This window comes from Oreochromis niloticus, linkage group LG12 (assembly GCF_001858045.2).
Source record: "Oreochromis niloticus isolate F11D_XX linkage group LG12, O_niloticus_UMD_NMBU, whole genome shotgun sequence".
NCBI classification, from domain to species: domain Eukaryota; kingdom Metazoa; phylum Chordata; class Actinopteri; order Cichliformes; family Cichlidae; genus Oreochromis; species Oreochromis niloticus.
The window spans coordinates 5078362-5101357 of record NC_031977.2 but is presented as its reverse complement, the minus strand read 5'-3'; the positions used below and the strand labels follow the sequence as shown (position 1 = coordinate 5101357).

Here is a 22996-nt window from a genome sequence, read left to right as displayed (position 1 = left end):
GAGTCAGAGGAGCAGGGCAGGGGATGGGGTCTAATTTCTCATGATTAAAGTCATCCGTCACTGAAGGGATGACACAAGTCCTGGCACCCTCCCGCACCGCACTACCTCTCTCCCCCCACCAACTTTTTTTATGTATTTATTTCAATTTTATCCTCTGGGGAAATCCGTGACTTGAAAGAGGCAATTAATGTGTGGCACGAGCTGGCCCTCCCAGTGTTTGGGGCCACACTGCACATTAGCTGTCTGTCTGCCACTAACAGCCCTTGGGTACTGATGAAAAGATTCACCAAGCGGAAGAGAAGGGAAGAGAGAGACAGAGACAAAGAGAGGGAAAGAAGGAGGAGGTGATGGGGGAAAAAAGATGAAGGGACAAATACAAATTAGGCCAGTGGTTGTGTGGCAGAGGATGTGAGGAATGAATTGCCTAATTGGCACATTTGTTTCACTTAGGATGCGGTCATCAGTGTCAGCCCTGACAGAGGGGTTACCAGGTGGGCCCCCGGCATCAGGACTTCCTTCCTGTGATTTCATTACCCGAATTGCCCCTGAAGGTCACGTCCTCACAGCAGCCAGGTTCCCTTATCTACTTAACTACCCACACACATACATGTACACAGCTTATTCTTGATGACATTTCCTGATGATTAGATGCTGAGAAATGTGGGTGTCGAGGGGCAATTAGAGGACAGAAGAGCAATGTAAACGGGTGACACTGTAGCTATCACCAAGACTTATGAGGACAGTGCTGATCAAGTCCTTGCCAGCTGAAGCATTTTTTCCCCTCCGCTCGTGTGTCTCATTGCCTGGCTCTAATGGTCATTTGATGTCAAGGTGACGCAGTACAAATGGAGCGCTTCAGTGCCCTAAGGAGGAAAATCTGTCTGCTGAGTCATGCTTAGGTGTCACAATTTAACATGATCTCCTCCCGCCTGTGGGTGACTCTTACCTGCCTGACTGTGGGCAACAGAAGTTTTCTCTGCTGAGCATCTCATCAGTGCAATTATATAGATTAAGTGTGCCACTAGGCATATCCCTGGTGATCAGGTGACACCAGCAAATCAGACTCCTGGCTTCAGGGCTGATCCTCCCAATAGATCTCTCCGTCCACTAATCAGCAGGCCTTGTCATTAAAAGTATGTGTGCATCCACACATACACACAGATACACTTTGAACTCGGCATGACATCCTGTGTTCATCCGAACAGTCAGCCCGACAGCGGCAGGTTCATTCGGAGGGGCGCTATCTGCAGCTCTGTTGTACTCTCCTGCTCCGGAGGTTAATCAAGAATGATACGTGGAGAACAGAAAGTGGGCCTGCATCACCCACCCCCTCTCCCCTGTTGCTTCCTAAATGCCACCTCTCCTCCCCTCTGAGCTACAAGGCACTGCATTACTATTCCACCTCGATCTGTCTTATCTTAACGAAATAAATAGAGGGAGCGCCCGGCTGCGGCCTGGGCCGGGAGGGATGTAATTGCTCGGCTTAATAATGAAGCTCATCATCTGCTCTCTAGGAGCTTTTCTCTGACCTATGAGAAAATAACAGAGGAGTCGGATGTGAAAGTAGAAACAAGTGCAACAGAGGCGGGAGGTGGGATAGAGTTAAATGCTAACTTGTTTTCGGAGCTGCATTGCAATGTCTTTGTGAAGCTCACCAGAGGAGAGCTTGTATCACGGTGCAGGAGCATTTAGTTGATGCTCCTTTGTGCTGTGGCCTGTCTACCTGAGCTACTGTAGATCAAGGGGATTCATCCTGGATTAAAGGCTTTCATTCAGGGAAGCTGAAATTGGCTTCCAGTTTGGCTGTTCATTTCACACTTTCTCTAAGAGTAACCTCTCAAAAGAAACTCATTATACAAGGCTCTCATGGACCTCTTTTCTCCCCAAGTTAAAAGATCTACTCTGCATTCACATCTCCTGATATCTGTGAACTACAAGTGGAGAATTGGTTTTGGATCGGGAGCCGTGAAACAAAATTGCAAATAAGTTCCTCCTATGTTCTCTAACCATAGCCAAATTAATTTCAGCTCTCTGAATATGAGATATAAAGGTATTTTGTTGCAAAAAGACCCCATAGGAAGTTACATTTTGATGCTTACAGTTATTTTGTTCCCACTTTGAATTCATAAAAAGGCACCAACAAATACTTTACTTTTGATTAAGTCTTAAATGGATGTCTAAGGATGTCTGAGCTAGGGCTGGGCTATATCATACCGTTCACGGTAATACCGGTGTAATTTTGGGCAACGATAGGAAAATGAAATATCGCGATAGAATATGGGTAAAACGCGCATGCGCAGTGCCTATGTTTACATACGCACATGGCGGCGACGCAGAATGAGAAGAGCGAAAGTGGATCGTTAAATGAAACGGATGAACCAGAATTGGTTTGTAAAAATGGTGCAACTTCAGTGATGTGGAACTGGTTTAGCTTTCGTCAGTCAGATTCACAACAAAGCACTATTTTTAGTAGAGCATGCTAGCGCGCCGTTGTTATTACCGTGTTGTTTGGAAAATACGGCACACTTAAAATCAATCCTTTGATTTTTCTGAAAATCGACAGTGCCCCTTATAATCCCGTGTGCCTTATGTATGAATTCTGGTTGTGTTTACTGACCTCAAAATGATTTTATGTGGTACACAGCACTCGAAAATCTGTCAAATGTTTTAGTACGACTTTGCTAACCTACGAAGCCGCACCGCTTGATGGATTGTCGGAGCACTACGGCTATCGTAGGCAGGAACCTCGCGGAGTGATACGTACTGTGCTTCAACATAATATTACCGTATTGTGTGTGTATAACCTCTTTTTAAGTTTTGTGGATATTATACATGGTTTTGCTGAGGATATGTCGGCCAATTTCCACTGGAAATGCCTTTTGGTTAAACTGTCAGTGAGGAATTTGCACTGTTACATTTTTATATAACTTTAATGCACATAAAAAACAGCTGCTTGTTTAAGTGAAAATACATTGATGGGGTTTTTTGCACTAATAAAGTTGTGGAGTTGTAAAGTATTTTGTCTAGTGTCAATTATATCGTCAGTTATATTGTTATCGCAAATTTTCAAATGTATATCGTGATAAATATTTTTGGTCATATCGCCCTGCTCTAGTATGAGCATTAAAGGCTGAATCAGTTTTCTTTACAAAGAAATGATGTGAAATGGCTGAGAGGGTATAATTATTGATTTAAAACCATTTCAACAAGTCTAAAATACAGACAATTTATACCATTGTGATAAAGATGTTTATTTTTCAAGCAGATTCAAGAAAGTTTTAATAGATTTATTCAGTTCCTATTATTTAACTATTATTCACAATTAAAAATGACACTACTGTATTATTTGTTTTCACAACTACTTAATGAAGCCAAAATAATGCAGTAAATACCTGCAGCTCACTGGCTCATCATTGTGTCATTGTGTAGCTCACTTTAATTGATATTTATATAAACAGCATAAAGAATAGAGGATTTAGGACAAGACTTTCATTCATTGCTTTTTTTTACCTGCACTAATCATACGGTTAGGAACACCTGTGCAGTCGATACATAACACTCAACTGAGGTAGGAAACTTGAAGGATCCAGTAAATGTAACTTGTGACATGAACAACATTTATTTATTTATTTAATGCTTGGAGCATTTTTCTCAATATGATAATTATAAAATTGCCGTTAAACAAAGTAATTCTTAAAACCTGTCAGGTTGGCATCTGTAAGCAAAATGCCAAGCTGACTATCAGATGTGAGGTCAGGGCTTTTCTTCGTCATACATAATAATGGATTCATGGTTTTAGAGGGGTTTCTGTACATAAATGAAAGAAACAGAAAAGACAAACAATGCTGACTGTTTCAAAGTAGGAGGAATAACTAAACGAAAGAAAAGGAGGTGGACTACAGGACATCTGCCATGGCCCCTCCCTCGTGCACATAAAGCTCTCCAGAGTGGAGGAGACCTTCCTGCTCAGACTCCAGCCTAAATAAACTGTTCTAACCACATGATGCAAAATTATTCCACCGCGAGTGACTGGAGACTCATTAGCTCACACTGTTGATTTCCAAACACAGCTTATGCACCGCACTTCACACCGCATTCTCGCATTCTATTGGTCCTGCCACAGCAGCAGCCATCCTGCAGCTGCAGTCACTGAAACCTCATACTAGCGCACTCACGGACGCCATCTCAATATTTCATGGACAAGGTCCGCTGAAATCGACTGGGCTGAAGATATCTGCCCTATGCTCCCTACATTATTCACTCCCATCTCTTGTGGCCGGGCTCATTTGTGTTGACAAAGGACTAGATGGGACATTGCGATTCGGTCTGAGCCGCTCAGATTCACCTATTTTTATCCACGCCGTGGGTTCTGCGGCGCTGAAATGACATCACTCCTCCATTTTCATGTTGAATCATTTAGACAGTGCGGGGCCAGAAGCTGACCTCTGCCTAAATCTGTTTCCTGCACACAGCAGTCACACATATATTGTTCATGCTGATTATTGCAAGTCTACATAAAAATAAGAGGAATGGACATTTGGTGCACAATGTGTGTTTGGTGACATTTGAACACTATTTGCCCTGATGAGTGAGCACTGCAGGTCACTGTGTATGAAACATATGTCCTCCAACTCCCTGGGAGCCTCTATTTAAGTTGCCTCTCACCATGATTTAAATGCTTAAAGCAAAAAGTATAATAACAACAACAAAATGCTCTTTGGAGGTAACCAGTGTAACCAATTTTTTCCACTCTATTAGAGTAGCTCTGCTTGATACGCAGTTCAAATAATCCTTTTTTATGATATACTAACACTTGGTGGAGTCCCCCGATTCATCCTGACCTTAAAACAAGCCTTTTCAACTCCATCCCAACTTCTTTTTAGGCTACTTTGTTCCGATTGGGTGCCCCTCATAAACAGAAGGTTCAGAAGAAAGAGTGTGGGTGCGACTGTTGTGCTCACATCCAGAACGCACCTGAGGTAACTATATCAGGGAAATCTGTCTATCTGCTCTATCATATCTATCTAATAGACTCCAATTTGTTCAAGTAAATGGAGAGTCCTCTTCACACACTAAGGTTAAATATGGTGTTCCACAGGGTTCAGTGCTAGGACCAATTCTTACGGTGGCCCCTAGAGACAAAGCATGTACAAACTCCAAAACACTTACAAATTCCAAATAGCACGCACAAACTCCAAAACACATGCAAAATACAAAACACGTACACAATCCAAAACACATGCAAAATACAAAACACGTACAAACTCCAAAACACATGCAAAATACAAAACACGTACAAACTCCAAAACACATGCAAACTCCAAAACACATGCAAAATACAAAACACATGCAAAATACAAAACACATGCAAAATCCAAAACACATGCAAAATCCAAAACACATGCAAACTCCAAAACACATGCAAAATACAAAACACATGCAAACTCCAAAGCACAACGGAAGTGCTCCAGGACGCTAGCGGCAGTGTTGAGCTTTTGTTACCTAGTAACTACACAAGCCAGGAAGTACCAATGACCGGATTTGGGCTGTATCCCAATTCAGGGTCTGCAGCCTTTTTTCCCCTCACTTTATTTATCTCATTTTAGACATACAGTCAAGGGGTCTGCAGCCATAAAGGCCGCATTTTAAGGCCAAAGGCTGTCCCAATTCAAAGGCTGCTCGAAATGCTGCCCTCAAATGCGTCCTTCATTTCCCTGAATTTTAACGATGGGTCAATGTAGCCTTCATGGCCCAACATATCCCAGACTTCATAGCGCGGCGGTGGTGTGGATAATTTTGCCGAAAAAAAACGTGGAAGCGAAGCGGCCGAAGAGTAAACTTTCAAAAGTAAGTACTGAGTATTATGTCACTTATTTATGTGCAAATGTTTAATAATGAACAACATTAAAACATTACTGTTGGCCACATGTCGGGAAAGTTATGTGACATTAGCGGTGTTTGTACTAACTTGGTTTAAAAGCCTTTACTTTAAAATATTCCCCGTTCAATAGTCGACCTTAGTCTTACAGAGAATGTGAGGATTTCATGGATAATTAAAGTCAGTCATATATCCACAAACACAACAAGATGAAAGTTAGTGATGCTGCTCGGTTTGCAGTCCTGAATATGACGGCACAAGCAGGATTCACTGCACTGTTAATGTTAGCTATGTTATATTGCTGCCTCTGTTCGGTGGTGTCGAGCCAAACGGACTTTAACGTGTGTTTGAACGAGCTGACGGTTCACTCGTTAAGCTGAAAGAAAGATGCTTTAATCACAGGAGTCACACATGTGTCCACTGTACCATCTGGGAACTCTTCTTGTTTAGCACTCGTAATAACACAAACACTAAATCCTCCTTCTCTTGTGCTGTTTTGTAGCAGTTTATACACCTGAGACTGTCACCTGTCTGTCTGTCCTGCACTCTCTCTCTGTTTCTTTCTCTCTGATTGTGGAATAAAAGTATGAACATGTATTTATAAGTTACACTTGTGTTTGAATCCTGCAGCTTATCACACATTTGATTTCCATGTGTGCCAACTGCAAGTGTCCAGAGTGAGGACAGACTGAGGGACCCACTGCTGCACATCATCTGTGAGGCTTTGCACCCCTGATGATGGACCAGGACAAACTCAGGAGTGTGTGAGGAAGAGGAGGAGGAAGAGCCAGCAGCAGCTGACAGATGGAGAGAATAGACAGACTGTTCCCTGTTTGTGAAGGACTGCTAGAAAGGTTTAACATCACTAATTGTCTGTCCTGAATCAGTCTTATTAGGTAATGTTCAAATAATTTTATCCTTCCACTGTTTTCAGTGTGGGAGAAAGTACTCAGGGCCTTCAAGTTACACACTATGAAAGGCAGCAACAAGTTTAATATTCAGAAACCTGAAGTATGTATCAGCAGCAGAATGGAGCTAAAAATAAATGTTTGTTTCAGTTCTATGAAGCTTTGAGTATTTTGGATTAGTAGTACTGCTGTGTTTGTTGCATCATATTGCTGTAATTGTTTATATGCTTTATATATTCTGAGCTAAGTTGATCTATAGTGTTACATCATATTCTATAAGGATGTTATGTGTTTGTAGACTTTCTGCCCAGTTTGACCCATTTAGCAGAAGTCAGCCTGTTTAAGGCTCTGATATCTATTCTGTGTGACTTAAAGCAGTTATGACATGGTCTGATTTTATCACCCAATAAAGGAATATTTAATATATCAGTCTGATCTTCATTTTATCAGAAACAGTTATCACAGCTTGTACATTTTCTTTTTATAAATATATGTAAGCAATGAGCCAAATTTAGTAATGCCAACATACTGAAGGAACATTTGTCTCTTATGTATGTGCACCTATATGTGCACTGTCACAGATATTTGTCTTTGAGTGAAGATTTAAGGTGATAGACCAAGGAGCTTGGAAAGAAAAGGTGATAAGACATATGAATAACTGCAACTAGAATTTGTACTGCAGCTCAGTATTTGACACAGAGTTCATGTTCACTGCTGTAATAGCTAATAATGATTAATATAATAACTATAATATTGGCCATATTATATTTACATTACCAAAGTGATATGACTTTAGTCTCATGAAAAACATTGGCTAATTGTTATTTACTAGCTAATCTTAAAATGACCGTTCAGTGCAGAAATGAAGCCCAAAAGTCATGTTTTACAGTCCTGTGGTCTCAGCCTCAGATACTTATCAAATCACACAAAGCTCTTGTAGAAACAAACAAACAAATGAACAAAATATGTTCTCCTTCATTTCTGTCAAACTAAGTTGTATGACACGTTTCCAGCGGTTAGTATAATGGTTGCTAGGCAACCTGGGCAGCGCGACGGAGACTAGACCGTCCCATACAGCCCAAACTTGCCGTTTATTTTGCAAATCGAGCTCAACACTGCCCCTAGTGTCGTGGAGCACTTCCGTTGTGATTTGGAGTTTGCATGTGTTTTGGATTTTGTACGTGTTTTGGATTTTGTACGTGTTTTGGATTTTGCACGTGTTTTGGAGTTTGCATGTGTTTTGGAGTTTGTACGTGTTTTGGAGTTTGCACGTGTTTTGTATTTTGTAAGTGTTTTGTATTTTGTACGTGTTTTGGAGTTTGTACGTGTTTTGGAGTTTGCATGTGTTTTGGAGTTTGTACGTGTTTTGTATTTTGCATGTGTTTTGGAGTTTGCATGTGTTTTGTATTTTGTACGTGTTTTGTATTTTGCATGTGTTTTGGAGTTTGTAAGTGTTTTGGAGTTTGTAAGTGTTTTGTATTTTGCATATGTTTTGTATTTTGTGCGTGTTTTGGAGTTTGTGCGTGCTATTTAGAATTTGTAAGTGTTTTGAAATTTGTACATGCTTTGTCTCTAGGGGCCACCGTAAATTCTATTTACATTATACATGCTTCCCCTAGGCAGCATCATTAGAAGACATAGCATAAATTTTCACTGCTATGCAGATGACACGCAGCTCTATCTATCCATGAAGCCAGGTAACACACACCAATTAGTTAAACTGCAGGAATGTCTTAAAGACATAAAGACCTGGATGGCCGCCAACTTTCTGCTTCTTAATTCAGATAAAACTGAGGTTATTGTACTCGGCCCTGAAAATCTTAGAAATATGGTATCTAAGCAGATTCTTACTCTGGATGGCATTACCTCGGCCTCCAGTAACACTGTGAGGAACCTTGTAGTCATTTTTGACCAGGACATGTCCTTCAATGCACATATTAAACAAATATGTAAGACTGCTTTCTTCCATTTGCGCAACATCTCTAAAATTAGAAATATCCTGTCTCAGAGTGATGCTGAAAAACTAGTTCATGCATTTATTACTTCCAGGCTGGACTACTGTAATTCTTTATTATCAGGATGTCCTAAAAACTCACTGAAAAGCCTTCAGCTGATCCAAAATGCTGCAGCAAGGGTACTGACAGGGACTAGAAAGAGAGAGCATATTTCTCCTGTTTTGGCTTCCCTTCATTGGCTTCCTCTTAAATCCAGAATTGAATTCAAAATCCTGCTCCTCACGTACAAGGTCTTAAATAATCAGGCCCCATCTTATCTTAATGACCTTGTAGTACCATATCACCCCATTAGAGCACTTCGCTCTCGCTCTGCAGGCTTACTTGTTGTTCCTAGAGTATTTAAAAGTAGAATGGGAGGCAGAGCCTTCAGTTTTCAGGCCCCTCTTCTGTGGAACCAGCTTCCAGTTTGGATTCGGGAGACAGACACTATCTCTACTTTCAAGATTAGGCTTAAAACTTTCCTTTTTGCTAAAGCATATAGTTAGGGCTGGACCAGGTGACCCTGAATCCTCCCTTAGTTATGCTGCTATAGACGTAGGCTGCCGGGGATTCCCATGATGCATTGAGTTTTTCCCTTCCAGTCACCTTTCTCACTCACTATGTGTTAATAGACCTCTCTGCATCGAATTATATCTGTTATTAATCTCTGTCTGTCTTCCACAGCATGTCTTTATCCTGTTTTTCTTCTTTCACCCCAACCGGTCGCAGCAGATGGCCGCCCCTCCCTGAGCCTGGTTCTGCCGGAGGTTTCTTCCTGTTAAAAGGGAGTTTTTCCTTCCCACTGTCGCCAAAGTGCTTGCTCATAGGGGGTCATATGATTGTTGGGTTTTTCTCTGTATTTATTATTGTGCTATCTACTGTACAATATAAAGCGCCTTGAGGCGACTTTTGTTGTGATTTGGCGCTATATAAATAAAATTGAATTGAATTGAATTGAATTGCTCTTACTGACATCATAAAGAGCCAAGATTAGAAAAAAAAACATGTTCAGAGATGGAGCTCACTGGGATTACTGAATATATGACAAAAAATCCAAAAGAGCATATAGGTGTCCTTTAAATACTAAATAACAATACTGTCTGACTGTTATGTGACCTAGACCTGATTCTGAGCTTCACCCGACTTGTTATCAGGGTCAAGTAACAGACATTAAAACACAGACATCCAGTTACAGTTAAACCATTATAAATTAAATGTTAGCTAAAAGATGACAGGGACTTGCACCATCTATCTAAATGTTCACATGCTCGTACTTTTACTTGCTACATTTATGTATAAGTCAGAAACTCAGAAAATAACAGAAAGATGTTCTCAAATAATAATTTAATAATTAGCTGTATAAAATTCTAGAAAATAAAAGATTAAACAAATATAGTCTACAAGGTTATTGACTTTTATTGCAGTAATCAGCTTTAACCTGTCCATAAAATGGAGGTTTCTGAAGACATGAATTTACTCCTTTACTCAAACATTTTAGCCAGAACACTGTATCATATACTGAGAGATCTTAGAGGACCTGGAAACTTGTCAGCTTTGAAGCTGAGGACCACAAAACAGAACATAGTGGAAAAATATATGGGTCACAACAATAACTACTATGACTGAAGGGCTGATTATTAAGCCAAGGCCTTGTATCTGTGACGATAAAAGCACCTGCTTAGAATCAAAAAAGAGAAGGTCTAACTTAATAAGTGGTTATGGTTTTGGTGGACTTTTGGTGGAAACAAAACTTTAATTACACCACACCTACATAGCAAGGATCTGATGACAGTCAGTGTGCTGTCTAATTATAGCATAAATACAGATAATCAAATCTTATCAGAACACCTACGCGGTCGTGATGAGTTTTTGAGCTTTAAACTCATAAAAAATAATTAGCAGATATATATATCTTTCACTTTGATTACTGTGTCAAGAAAGTTTAATGTGGTGAAGAAATGCATAAGACATCAAGCCAAGTTGCCGCTGTGATCGCGTCTTGAGATTTTTTGCTGTCAGTAAAACATGTTGATAATCTGCACGCTGAAGTAAATGTAACCAATAATGTCGATCAGGAGTTTGTAATATGGATGAAATCCAATATTTTCCACTGCTTCTTTTTACTGTAATAATAAATATGTTTGAATTAATGAGAATTTAATTGAGAAACCAAAGAATGAGAGAAATGTTTGGTTTCTGCAGTGCAGACTTTAGGAAACCTGAGGACAACAACACAGATAGGAAGTACTGTCACTTCAGTTTACAGTTGTTGCCATAAATATTTCTGATCAATTTTTTAAAGTTATGAAAAAAAATACAGGTATGATATGAACTTACCCTTGAAAACCTGAATGTATTCTTGGCCCTACTGGCGATTGCTCAGCTTTAGAAAGGCTAAATGCCTTATGAGACTTATGGCTGCTAGAAACCAAACTGTGTAATTTTTCATGACAAAGAAAGACAACAGTTGGTACCAAATGACAGTTTTGTTTGAGGAATACTCGAGCTTTTGTCTCTTGGAGTATGGTGCATATGTCTTCTTATGATTTACTAATGAAAGCTGCAGAAGATCAGAGGTCTCGATCATATCAAAGCCATAACTAATGAAGTTTCTCATGGTAATTGTGATATATGAGCCTCCCCAGGAACAGACTTTGAGTGAGAAAATGGGACACGATATGCATGTAAATAAACTCAGCCCAGATAACAGACAAGTGAAAAATATCCACTGTTCTTTGTAAATAATTTCTTAGGTGCAGTGGTGCAGTCCCTATCCTGAATATCCATATAGTAACCGCAAGGCACAATCAACCCTTTTATGAGCATGCAGTAGAAGCTGACAGATCAAACATCAGAATCCAGGAGGACAGGGAGCAACATCCCACTTCTTGGATTTAAAGCTATATTGTGAATCCTCTTCATCAGGAGGTGTCTAGCTGACTTTGAAACCAGTGCCTTTGTGTCCAAATATTTATGTGCACTTATCGCTAGTTTCTAAACACAACTATATCAATCTCTTAAAGGTCAGAGAAAGCGGAGCTGAAGGTAGAATCGACTTTCTGAGTGGCACATAGCTACTCTCACAGAATAAGTATCCTCTTTGATGCATATGTTTTCTGCTCAGTGGGAGTATAAGCTTCTCCTCTTTTGGGACAGGGGAGCTGAGGAGCGGCGGACTTACCTCTGCAGCGGGCACTCCCTCCGGAGGACGACAGTGCAGAACGATCATCCCATTGATTGGCACCTCCTTCCCCTGGGGGTCCTGCTCAAAGTTTTTCCTCAGGTCTGTTTGGGGAGATAAGAGGCTGCTGTCAGGTGTCAAGTGTCACGGTCAGCCTGGCCTCAGTTCCCTTTAGCAGCTAACACGCCAGCTTGCCCCACCGGCTCTGCACACCACGACCTTCAAAATCCAATGTAGCCTGTATACGATAGAGAGGATCCAATGGCCCTGTGCTGGGTAATCTGTTAACAAGGTGGTTTGAAGGATATGCTGGACGGATGAAGTGAGCGAGGATTGCTATGATCATCCTGGGCACTCATGTGCATACAATAGTGACAGATCCTATTCGGCCCATTTTCCAAACTGCCTTTGATAGCTTATTGCACTGCAGCTATTCACTGAAAACCCGTTAAAACATAAAGCAGGAATGTGCCTTTGAAATTTTCACTTCAGTTATGAATGTGTTTTTATGAACGCTTGGGATCACAAGAGGTTGCTTGCATGTAAAAGATCCACATACAGGAGGGAAGGTGTTGAGCACCCAAATCTCAGTAGATGAAGAGCTCGACAGTTACTGTCATTCGCCACACATATTCTTTATTCTTTCAAAGGACAAAAGAAATACTTTGCTTTCTTACTGTATTTAATTTATGTTGACTTTCACTTGGCTTACAGATTCTGTAACCTCTAACTCTAGCAGCAGTATTGGTCTCAGACAGGAGTGGCTGAAAGTAGCTGATTGTGTCTAACTTGATTAGAGAGCATTTTGTTTCTGGGAATTGATTATTTCATTGCTGAAAAATCAGATTCAAGATAAAATCAGCTTGTTGCGCTCGCACAGTTTGGTCCAAGGAGAGGGCTCTGTTGTCTGTACACTCCGCTCTGTTTGGGGACAGACACTGTAAATCATTTGCCAGATAGTTTTGTTAATTTGTTAGATGGCATTATTTAAATACAACTGATCGCTACAACTTTGGAGTTGGAGTGTGCAACATTTTCTTCAGAGACTGCTTTAGATAAAGTAAGCAAATGGACCAAAGGTTAAACAACTGGAATAAAAAAAGAGACACATGAAAATCATGGAACCAGCCTTTTTAGAGATTATTTTAACTCTGAAATATTTATACATGATGTTGTCTATCATTTGTTTGTTATTCAGCCTAAGGCGGGGATGTCACAGTCAGTTTACATACAGCACACTTTGATCTGAAGTGGGCCAGACTGGTGAAACTCTCCTTTAACTACACAGTGATTCTCTGAAATGTCTTAATATGAGATAAAGAAGCGCATTTTCAACAGAACCTCTGTTTTTCTGTTTCTATGCTTTTTAAGCAGTGTTAACAAAAAAATAGATTATGGAGGCATGGGACACACAACACAGGAGCTCTAGTTTTACACTCCAACTTTATTCACCTCCAAACGTGAACTGAGCATATTGCGCCCAAACACAACAGAACCCTTCCTCCAAGCTTGGGTGTGAGTGGAGCCCTCTAGTGGGTCGCCACAAGATCACTTTTGATTGAGGGTTATAATTTTGTTTGCTAACATAATGGGCCACTAAGCTAGCACGAAGCAATCTCTTTCTTTGCTTGAAAAAGGAGCCTGCATTACCCACAGAGCAATTCAGCTACTACTGTCCTAATTAGTCTCAAAAACCAGGACAAAGCAGAGTGTGGTTTGTCAGTTTCTCAGTGAAGCCCACTCCTTGTTTGTCCTGTCTCATTTACAAATACCAATATTAAAAGCACTCAGCTTGAGGCTTCATAACTGGACTGTGCTAACCAGTGAGTGCCATTATACTTGTTCTGAATACAGCCCACGATTCCATCAGAGGTTCACGTTATGCTGGCATTACCTCTACCAGCATAGTAGTGTCAAGCAGACATGGACCTTGCTAAATGCATGTCTTTTTTACTCCACACCTTCAGATTTGAGCTCTAAAAATTGAAAACAGTACTGGTTGCTGGACATCAGTAGCTGTAAATAAAAAAAAGTGTCCCACTTGGTTAGACAACATTATTTTCTCTGAATTAATTATTCATTTGATAAAAAATCTATTTTAGCTGGCATGGTCACAGATTTTGGTCCAATGAAACAGGGTTGTTGTCCTTTGTTGGGAACAGATGCTGTAAATCATATGTCAGAGAGGTCTGAGTGGTCATTTGATGTCATTATAAAGCTATCACACAGACCTATGTGGGAAAAATCATTTTTCCAGTACCTGCTAGCTAGTCATACTATAATTCACGTCGGCAGTAATGACACCCGGTTACGCCAATCGGAGGTCACTAAAATCAATATTGAATCGGTGTGTAACTTTGCAAAAACAATGTCGGACTCTGTAGTTTTCTCTGGTCCCCTCCCCAATCAGACCAGGAGTGACATGTTTAGCCGCATGTTCTCCTTAAATTGCTGGCTGTCTGAGTGGTGTCCCAGAAACGATGTGGGCTTCATAGATAATTGGCAAACCTTCTGGAGGAAACCTGGTCTTGTTAGGAGAGACGGCATCCATCCCACTTTGGATGGAGCAGCTCTCATTTCTAGAAATATGGACAAATTCATTAAACCCCCCAAAATATGACTATCCAGAGTTGGGACCAGGAAGCAGAGTTGCAGTCTTACACGCCTCTCTGCAGCTTCTCTCCTCCTGCTACCCCCCCAAAAACCCATCTCCATTGAGACTGTGTCAGCTCCCAAAAAGACAAAAAACAAACTAAAAACCAGCAATAAACAACTTAAACATAAAAAATCACAAAGAAAGAACAATACAGTATCCACATCTGAACCAAAGAGTAAAACAGTGAAATGTGGATTATTAAATATTAGGTCTCTCTCCTCCAAGTCTCTGTTAGTACATGACTTAATAATTGATCAACAAATCGATTTACTCTGCCTTACAGAAACCTGGTTGCAGCAGGATGAGTATGTTAGTTTAAATGAATCAACACCCCCGAGTCATTCTAACTACCAGAAATCCCGAAGCACAGGCCGAGGGGGCGGTGTGGCAGCAATTTTTCACACCAGCCTATTAATTAACGAAAGACCAAGACAGACTTTTAATTCATTTGAAAGCCTGATGCTTAGCCTCGTCCACCCCAGCTGTAAAACTCAGAAACCAGTCTTACTTGTTATCATCTATCGTCCACCTGGGCCTTACACAGAGTTTCTCTCTGATTTCTCAGACTTTTTATCTGATTTAGTGCTCAGCTCAGATAAAATAATTATTGTGGGTGATTTTAACATCCATGTAGATGCTAAAAATGACAGCCTCAACATCGCATTTAATCTGTTACTAGACTCAATTGGCTTCTCTCAAAATGTAAAAGAACCCACCCACCACTTTAATCACACTCTAGATCTTGTTTTAACATATGGCATAGAAACTGAACATGTAACAGTGTTTCCTGAAAACCCTCTGCTGTCTGATCATTTCCTGATAACATTTACATTTACAATAATTGATTACACAGCAGTGGAGAGTAGACTTTATCAAAGTAGATGTCTTTCTGAAAGTGCTGTAACTAAGTTTAAGAATATAATCCACCCACTGTTATCATCTTCAATGCCCTGTACCAACATAGAGCAGAGCAGCTATCTGAACGCTACTCCAACAGAGGTCGATTATCTTGTTAATAATTTTACCTCCTCACTACGTACGACTCTGGATACTGTAGCTCCTGTGAAAACTAAGGCCTCAAATCCAAAGTCCCTGACTCCGTGGTATAATTCTCAAACACGTAGCCTAAAGCAGATAACTCGTAAGCTGGAGAGGAAATGGCGTGTCACAAATTTAGAGGATCATCATTTAGCCTGGAGAAATAGTTTGCTGCTTTATAAGAAAGCCCTCCGCAAAGCCAGAACATCTTACTATTCGTCACTGATTGAAGAAAATAAGAACAACCCCAGGTTTCTCTTCAGCACTGTAGCCAGGCTGACAAAAAGTCAGAGCTCTACTGAGCCAACCATCCCTTTAACGTTAACTAGTAATGACTTCATGAACTTCTTCACAAATAAAATTTTTATCATTAGAGAAAAAATTACCAATAATCATCCCACAGATGTAATATTATCTACAGCTACTCTTAGTACCATCGATGTTAAGTTAGACTCTTTTTCTCCAATTGATCTTTCTGAGTTAACTTCAATAATTAATTCCTCCAAACCATCAACGTGTCTTTTAGACCCCATTCCTACAAAACTGCTCAAAGAAGTCCTGCCATTAATTAATTCTTCGATCTTAAATATGATCAACCTATCTCTAATAATCGGCTATGTACCACAGGCCTTCAAGCTGGCTGTAGTTAAACCTTTACTTAAAAAGCCATCTCTAGACCCAGCTGTCTTAGCTAATTATAGGCCAATCTCCAACCTTCCTTTCATATCAAAAATCCTTGAAAGAGTAGTTGTCAAACAGCTAACAGATCATCTGCAGAGGAATGGCTTATTTGAAGAGTTTCAGTCAGGTTTCAGAGCTCATCACAGCACAGAAACAGCTTTAGTGAAGGTTACAAATGATCTTCTTATGGCCTCTGACAGTGGACTCATCTCTGTGCTTGTCCTGCTAGACCTCAGTGCTGCGTTCGATACTGTTGACCATAATATCCTATTAGAGCGATTAGAACATGCTGTAGGTATTACAGGTACTGCACTGCAGTGGTTTGTATCATATCTATCTAATAGACTCCAGTTTGTACATGTAAATGGAGAGTCCTCTTCAGACACTAAGGTCAATTATGGTGTTCCACAGGGTTCAGTGCTAGGACCAATTCTATTTACATTATACATGCTTCCCCTAGGCAACATCATTAGAAGACATAGCATAAATTTTCACTGCTATGCAGATGACACGCAGCTCTATCTATCCATGAAGCCAGGTAACACACACCAATTAGTTAAACTGCAGGAATGTCTTAAAGACATAAAGACCTGGATGGCCGCCAACTTTCTGCTTCTTAATTCAGATAAAACTGAGGTTATTGTACTCGGCCCTGAAAATCTTAGAAATATGGTATCTAAGCAGATTCTTACTCTGGATGGCATTACCTCGGTTACCTCGGCATTACCTGATTTCAAAATCCTGCTCCTCACATACAAGGTCTTAAATAATCAGGCCCCATCTTATCTTAATGACCTTGTAGTACCATATCACCCTATTAGAGCACTTCGCTCTTGCACTGCAGGCCTACTTGTTGTTCCTAGAGTATTTAAAAGTAGAATGGGAGGCAGAGCCTTCAGTTTTCAGGCCCCTCTTCTGTGGAACCAACTTCCAGTTTGGATTCGGGAGACAGACACTATCTCTACTTTCAAGATTAGGCTTAAAACTTTCCTTTTTGCTAAAGCATATAGTTAGGGCTGGACCAGGTGACCCTGAATCCTCCCTTAGTTATGCTGCAATAGACGTAGGCTGCCGGGGATTCCCATGATGCATTGAGTTTTTCCCTTCCAGTCACCTTTCTCACTCACTATGTGCTAATAGACCTCTCTGCATCGAATCATATCTGTTATTAATCTCTGTCTCTCTTCCACAGCATGTCTTTCATCCTGTTTTCCTTCTTTCACCCCAACCGGTCGCAGCAGATGGCCGCCCCTCCCTGAGCCTGGTTCTGCCGGAGGTTTCTTCCTGTTAAAAGGGAGTTTTTCCTTCCCACTGTCGCCAAAGTGCTTGCTCATAGGGGGTCATATGATTGTTGGGTTTTTCTCTGTATTTATTATTGTGCTATCTACTGTACAATATAAAGCGCCTTGAGGCGACTTTTGTTGTGATTTGGCGCTATATAAATAAAATTGAATTGAATTGAATTGAATTCAATGTGCTTGAGGATTTTATGTCATCTCTCTTTTATCCTTTGCTCTATTAGTGACAAAGAAACAGCTGGATGTCTCTGCAGGTTCAAGCCTTTAAATTTCTCAGCTGAACTTGTGTAGTTTGTATATTTGTATACTTTTGTTTAGTCCATGGGTCTTATCAGGCGCAACATGCAGCTCATTACAAGAACCATTTAAAGATTTCTCCATTGATTTAGCTTTACACATTTTTTTGCCTACATTACCCAGAAACCCCCTGTACCACTTGCAGTTTGCGCAGAGTTTTTCATTGTGTCGAGGTAGTAGCAGCTAATTTATCCCTATCCTCTAGCCTCAAGCAGAGATGAGCCCCAGTAAATCCCCTTCCTTCTAACTCCACAACCCCAGATTATTTTTCATTTTCAATCTTGCAATCTTCTCCCACAAACAATGCTGACACAAGTATCATCACATTTATCAAACTTCACATGGCTCCCTTTGGAGACAGAAAAGCCTTTATGCCCCTTTTCCACATATGCACTAGCACTCCCCAGCACACACTTTGATGTGTAAATTGGAGGAGATGCCCTCAAAGTAAAAGTATAAATCATATTTATGGACCAAATGTGGTGACATCTATAGCATCATGAAGTACCCTGCAGTACAGGAAAAGGACTGATTTTGAGATAAAATGGAAGGTAGAGTCATATATGCATGATTGGTTATCATCTACAGCTCTTTTCTGTTTAATGAACATCTTCTCTAAAATATGTTGTATGATTATTCTGATCAAGATTGCAAGCCAAAACTAAAGTCACAAGGTTACTGTTAAAACTTTGACTCTTTATATCATTTCTCTTTTACATAAACTTGAAAATTCGTGCCCTAAATTTTCACATCTTAGGGGAGAGTTGCAAACTCACAAGCGATGCGAACAGTAGCCTTTCGACTCTTGGATGTGCCCAAGTGGCTCCAGGCAACACAGAGACACCAGTAGTCCTCGGGGCCATGGAAATCTTCCACCTGCTGGCGTGACACGTTGATCATCACTTCACGCACCTTCAGTCCTGGATCAACAGAGAAGGTAAGAGCGTTAGCAACTCTGTGTGCCCATGTGTAGTGTTGCACATCTTAGATTAGATTAGATTCAATTAGAGTTTTGCTACCCTGCATTTGGGACCACTGAAAAACACGTAAAGTGCTGTGCTAAATCAAGTTAAGTTTAATTATTTTCGAAAATTATTGAGACGTTTCTGACTCTGCCAGTTGTTTGAATCTGTGGCATTTGTTACAAGAAGATGTTCTAAACTGTGAATAGAGGCAGTGCATTGCAATATATTTGTTACTTCTAACATGACATAAATCTAAAACAAAGGAACAGCTCAGGGAGTCACTGTACTATTAATAAGACCATAATGTGAAAAGGTAAAACTGGACTTGATTCTTTTATGCACTGTACAGTTCCAAAGGCAAATACCTTTTGATCTGTACTTCCTTGATCTACAAATTGTTGCAATTTATCTTGCAGGGAACTTGAAAGTGTGAAACAAATTTTTAGTAAGTTTGCTATCAAGCATTCTACACCTTAGGCTTAAACTTGTTGTTAAACATATATAATGCTCTCAAACGGTGCACAATGTTACTGAACCTCAAACTGAATTTCTGATAAAGGAAAAATAACATTTATTTTTCTTGTGGAAACATATTTAGCCTGCAGAATGATTGGGCAACTACAACAATTTTCTTAACTCACTTTTAATTCTTAATTTTTAGTGAACCCAGACAAAATTCAAAATAAATATAAATAATAAATATTCAGTGACCAATAACTGTCCTTTGTTCCCTTCAATAACTGCCACAATCCTTCCATCCATAAGCTTGTTCTTGTTCTTTTTCTGAATTAGCAAGCACAGCTTTCCACTCTGTTCAAAGAGCAGTATTCTCTAACTGTTTCTTTTAGATTTGGAAAGGTCCTGGAAGGTGTAGTAAAAAAGAAGCCAGGTCAGTCATCTTTGATGTCCTTTCTGGCTGGCTAAGCATTTTAGTCATTAAATACATGTGCTTAAGTTTAACCTCCAGTTCATGGAATTTTTTAATGCTGAGGACTGGGAATGGGAAATGATAAGAATTTAGGGATTCCGATTGCATTATCTGTATTGCTTATCAATTCGATTAGTTATCAATTCTCATTGGGTTCCCACTGGCGGAACTATGAGAGTCACCACTTTCTCTAAGCAGCATATCAAATACATTACATTCATGCAAATTAATTAGATGCTGTGTGGTCAAATCTCACACACTAACACAAATTCCTAATGAGGACAGACATATGATCTTTCTTTCAGTATTTAGGTATGAACATAAAGCCAACAACACACAGTAAAGACAAAAACCAGCACAAAGAGACTTCAAAGTGATCTCAACAGTCATTCTGTAGAACTGTGAACAGGTAGAAAGGAGGCTGCAGCCTGACTGCTCATCCATTTGTTTCCGGTTGAGCTTCAGGGTCTGGTTGCTGGGGTGGGGTCAGCACTCACTCACTCAGATTTAATGTCACTATGAGGTCTTGGCTAACTTAGCGTTAGCATGCTGTCTGTGCAAGTGCTTTGCAAAGAGTTGTCTTAGCAGTATAATGCAGTTGTTTCTGTCCTGAATGCAGTTTGCAGTTTACCATCGTGCTCTCTTCCTTTTCTGCAATAAAAATAAAACATCCATATCCATGCTGTAGACTGTGCCACTATTTTTCTCCACCAGGATACAAACTGAAATCAGCTGATTGTGTCAGTGCAAGTAAGTGGGATAAGCTGGATCAGGAACAAAGACGACTAACAATTCCACGGAATTAGACTACTGGGAACTGGTTCTCTACAAAAACTGGTTCTTGATTCCCATCACTGCTGAGGACATTTTTCTGTACTACCAGTTATATATGTATATATATATATATGTATATGTATATATATATATATATATATATGTATATATATATATATATTTAATCTGAGTAGCTACACCCCTCAAATCCATACAAGTAATTTCATGAATGTATAATAACAGTGACAATTTAGGATGACATAAATTTGGGTGCAGACCACTCTGAGCCAGTCTGTTAATTTGGCTAGATTATCAGAGCCACACAATTGAAAAGCAAAGTATTTATCTACCCAGTGTCCTTTAGCATAAATTTACTATATATCACATAAACTGTAAACGAGACCTTTTGTAAACCATGTGCAGCAACAATCACTTGTAAAAACAAAAAACACAAGTCTTTGTAGTTAATCAAAGGTCAGCATGCTTAATTGTTTTTTTCAAGCGACCTGGGCTGGGTTTTGCTTCACCTCACATGTAAAGCACTGCTGCACTTTGATTGTAAGACTGACATTCAACATGTAGTAAATGAAAAGGTAATTTTTTTTTTCAAATTAAGACAAATATAGATGAAAAAGATGAGCATATACTTGAATAAATGTAGCTTACTTAAAGCAAGATATATGATGAGAGGAAGAAGCAGAAGAACAGAGACAACTTTTGTGTGTGTATGTCAGAGGAGGGAGTGGGTGAGAGAAGAAGAAATTGATTTTTTTTTTAAAAAACTTTATTCAGTCTCACAGATATCGAAAGCCTCCAATGACAAGGACAGTCACTGAGTGCAAATGAAGCTGGTGTGCAATATTTCAACTGTTATTCTAAGTGCTTCAAAGTACAGACGTAGCACTAAAGAACAACAGACTAAGGAGCTAGACATAGCAAAATGGATCGGACAGGATTACCTCTTCGAACGATTTAAGATGAAGACTTTGTTCTAATGATGGAGAAAGTACATAGGAGACTGACTGTTCCAAGGCAAAAAAATTGACAGGCAAACATCATGAAGATAAAAGACAAATGTTTAAAAGACTGCAACTGGAGAGCCCTATTGGTATTGACTTCTGGAAATAAAATAAAACACTGACAGCTTCACTTGTTACTCTAAGTGCAGGCTACTTTTTATAAACCCAAACACACACTTGAATAAGTAGCCTATAGACAGTTGGCAAAAATGGCTGTTCATAAACATCAAGAGATGAATAATAAATGAATAATAAATACATATATGTATTGTTCTTCCTTGTAAGCTACATATTTTATGTTTAAAACCAAGTAATCAGTTTTTAGCTGTCTTAGGGGATCTCTCTTGAGGACAGCTTAATAAAGAAACTGTGACTGGTCCACAGTGTTATTGTTTTCTTTTGTCACTCTTGGGGGAGAGCTATATTTTAATTCCACTCTCGAATTACACTGTAGACAAGCAAATAGTATTTTTATTGTATTTTTGTATTAAAGAATTAGAAAATTTTAACTAATCAGCATTGAACAGTGAGTTATTTAGAATTACTGCTGCTGCATCAATTATTTAAATACTTATTTCATAAATACAGGTATGTGGTGACCATGTAATTTTTCTTTTCATGCAGTAATGACATTGATACCTTTGCAGTATGTTTAATTCACTAATACCAGAATCAGAATGTCTATACTGCCAATTAGAGCTTTAGAAAAAAAAAGCATAATCCAAATCAGTTTTCATCTTCAATTACTTGACACTTTAAAAAAATTCTGCTGACACAAGTGTTTAACTTTCTGTATTCAGCATAAATGGTAAATGGCCTATATTTATATAGCGCTTTACTAGTCCCTAAGGACCCCAAAGCGCTTTACATATCCAGACATCCACCCATTCACACACACATTCACACACTGGTGATGGCAAGCTACATTGTAGCCACAGCCACCCTGGGGCGCACTGACAGAGGCGAGGCTGCCGGACACTGGCGCCACCGGGCCCTCTGACCACCACCAGTAGGCAACGGGTGAAGTGTCTTGCCCAAGGACACAACGACCGAGACTGTCCGAGCTGGGGCTCGAACCGGCAACCTTCCGATTACAAGGCGAACTCCCAACTCTTGAGCCACGATCGCCCGCAAAAGCATAAAAGTGTTGTGTTAGAGTTCCAGTTCTGCTGGAATGAATGCAGAATATGTGAGCTTCAATAAACAAGGCTCATCTAATTGTTAGTCTTCTTTTAAAAATGTAGTGCAATATTCTTACTTCTTTATATTATATTTTACATTTCATATTTATACTACATTTCATTTTAAGATAAATATAGTGGGATCTGTGTCTACACTACTGGTTGAAACTTCAATACAACATAATTGTTATGTCCTCA

At 39.7% G+C, this 22996-nt stretch overlaps 1 protein-coding gene across 2 annotated transcripts in view; it reads right to left on the bottom strand.

The window, feature by feature from the left end:
- The window catches only part of unc5db (unc-5 netrin receptor Db), a 278720-nt gene that overhangs the window by 114146 nt on the left and 141578 nt on the right, over positions 1-22996 (bottom strand). For both annotated transcript variants that reach the window (XM_019366122.2, XM_005472915.4), the window contains exons 3-4: positions 18708-18851; positions 11962-12065 (exon numbers count right to left, since the gene is read on the bottom strand). In XM_019366122.2, the coding sequence (XP_019221667.1) occupies positions 11962-12065; positions 18708-18851 (248 nt within the window). The remainder of the gene's footprint in view (positions 1-11961; positions 12066-18707; positions 18852-22996) is intronic.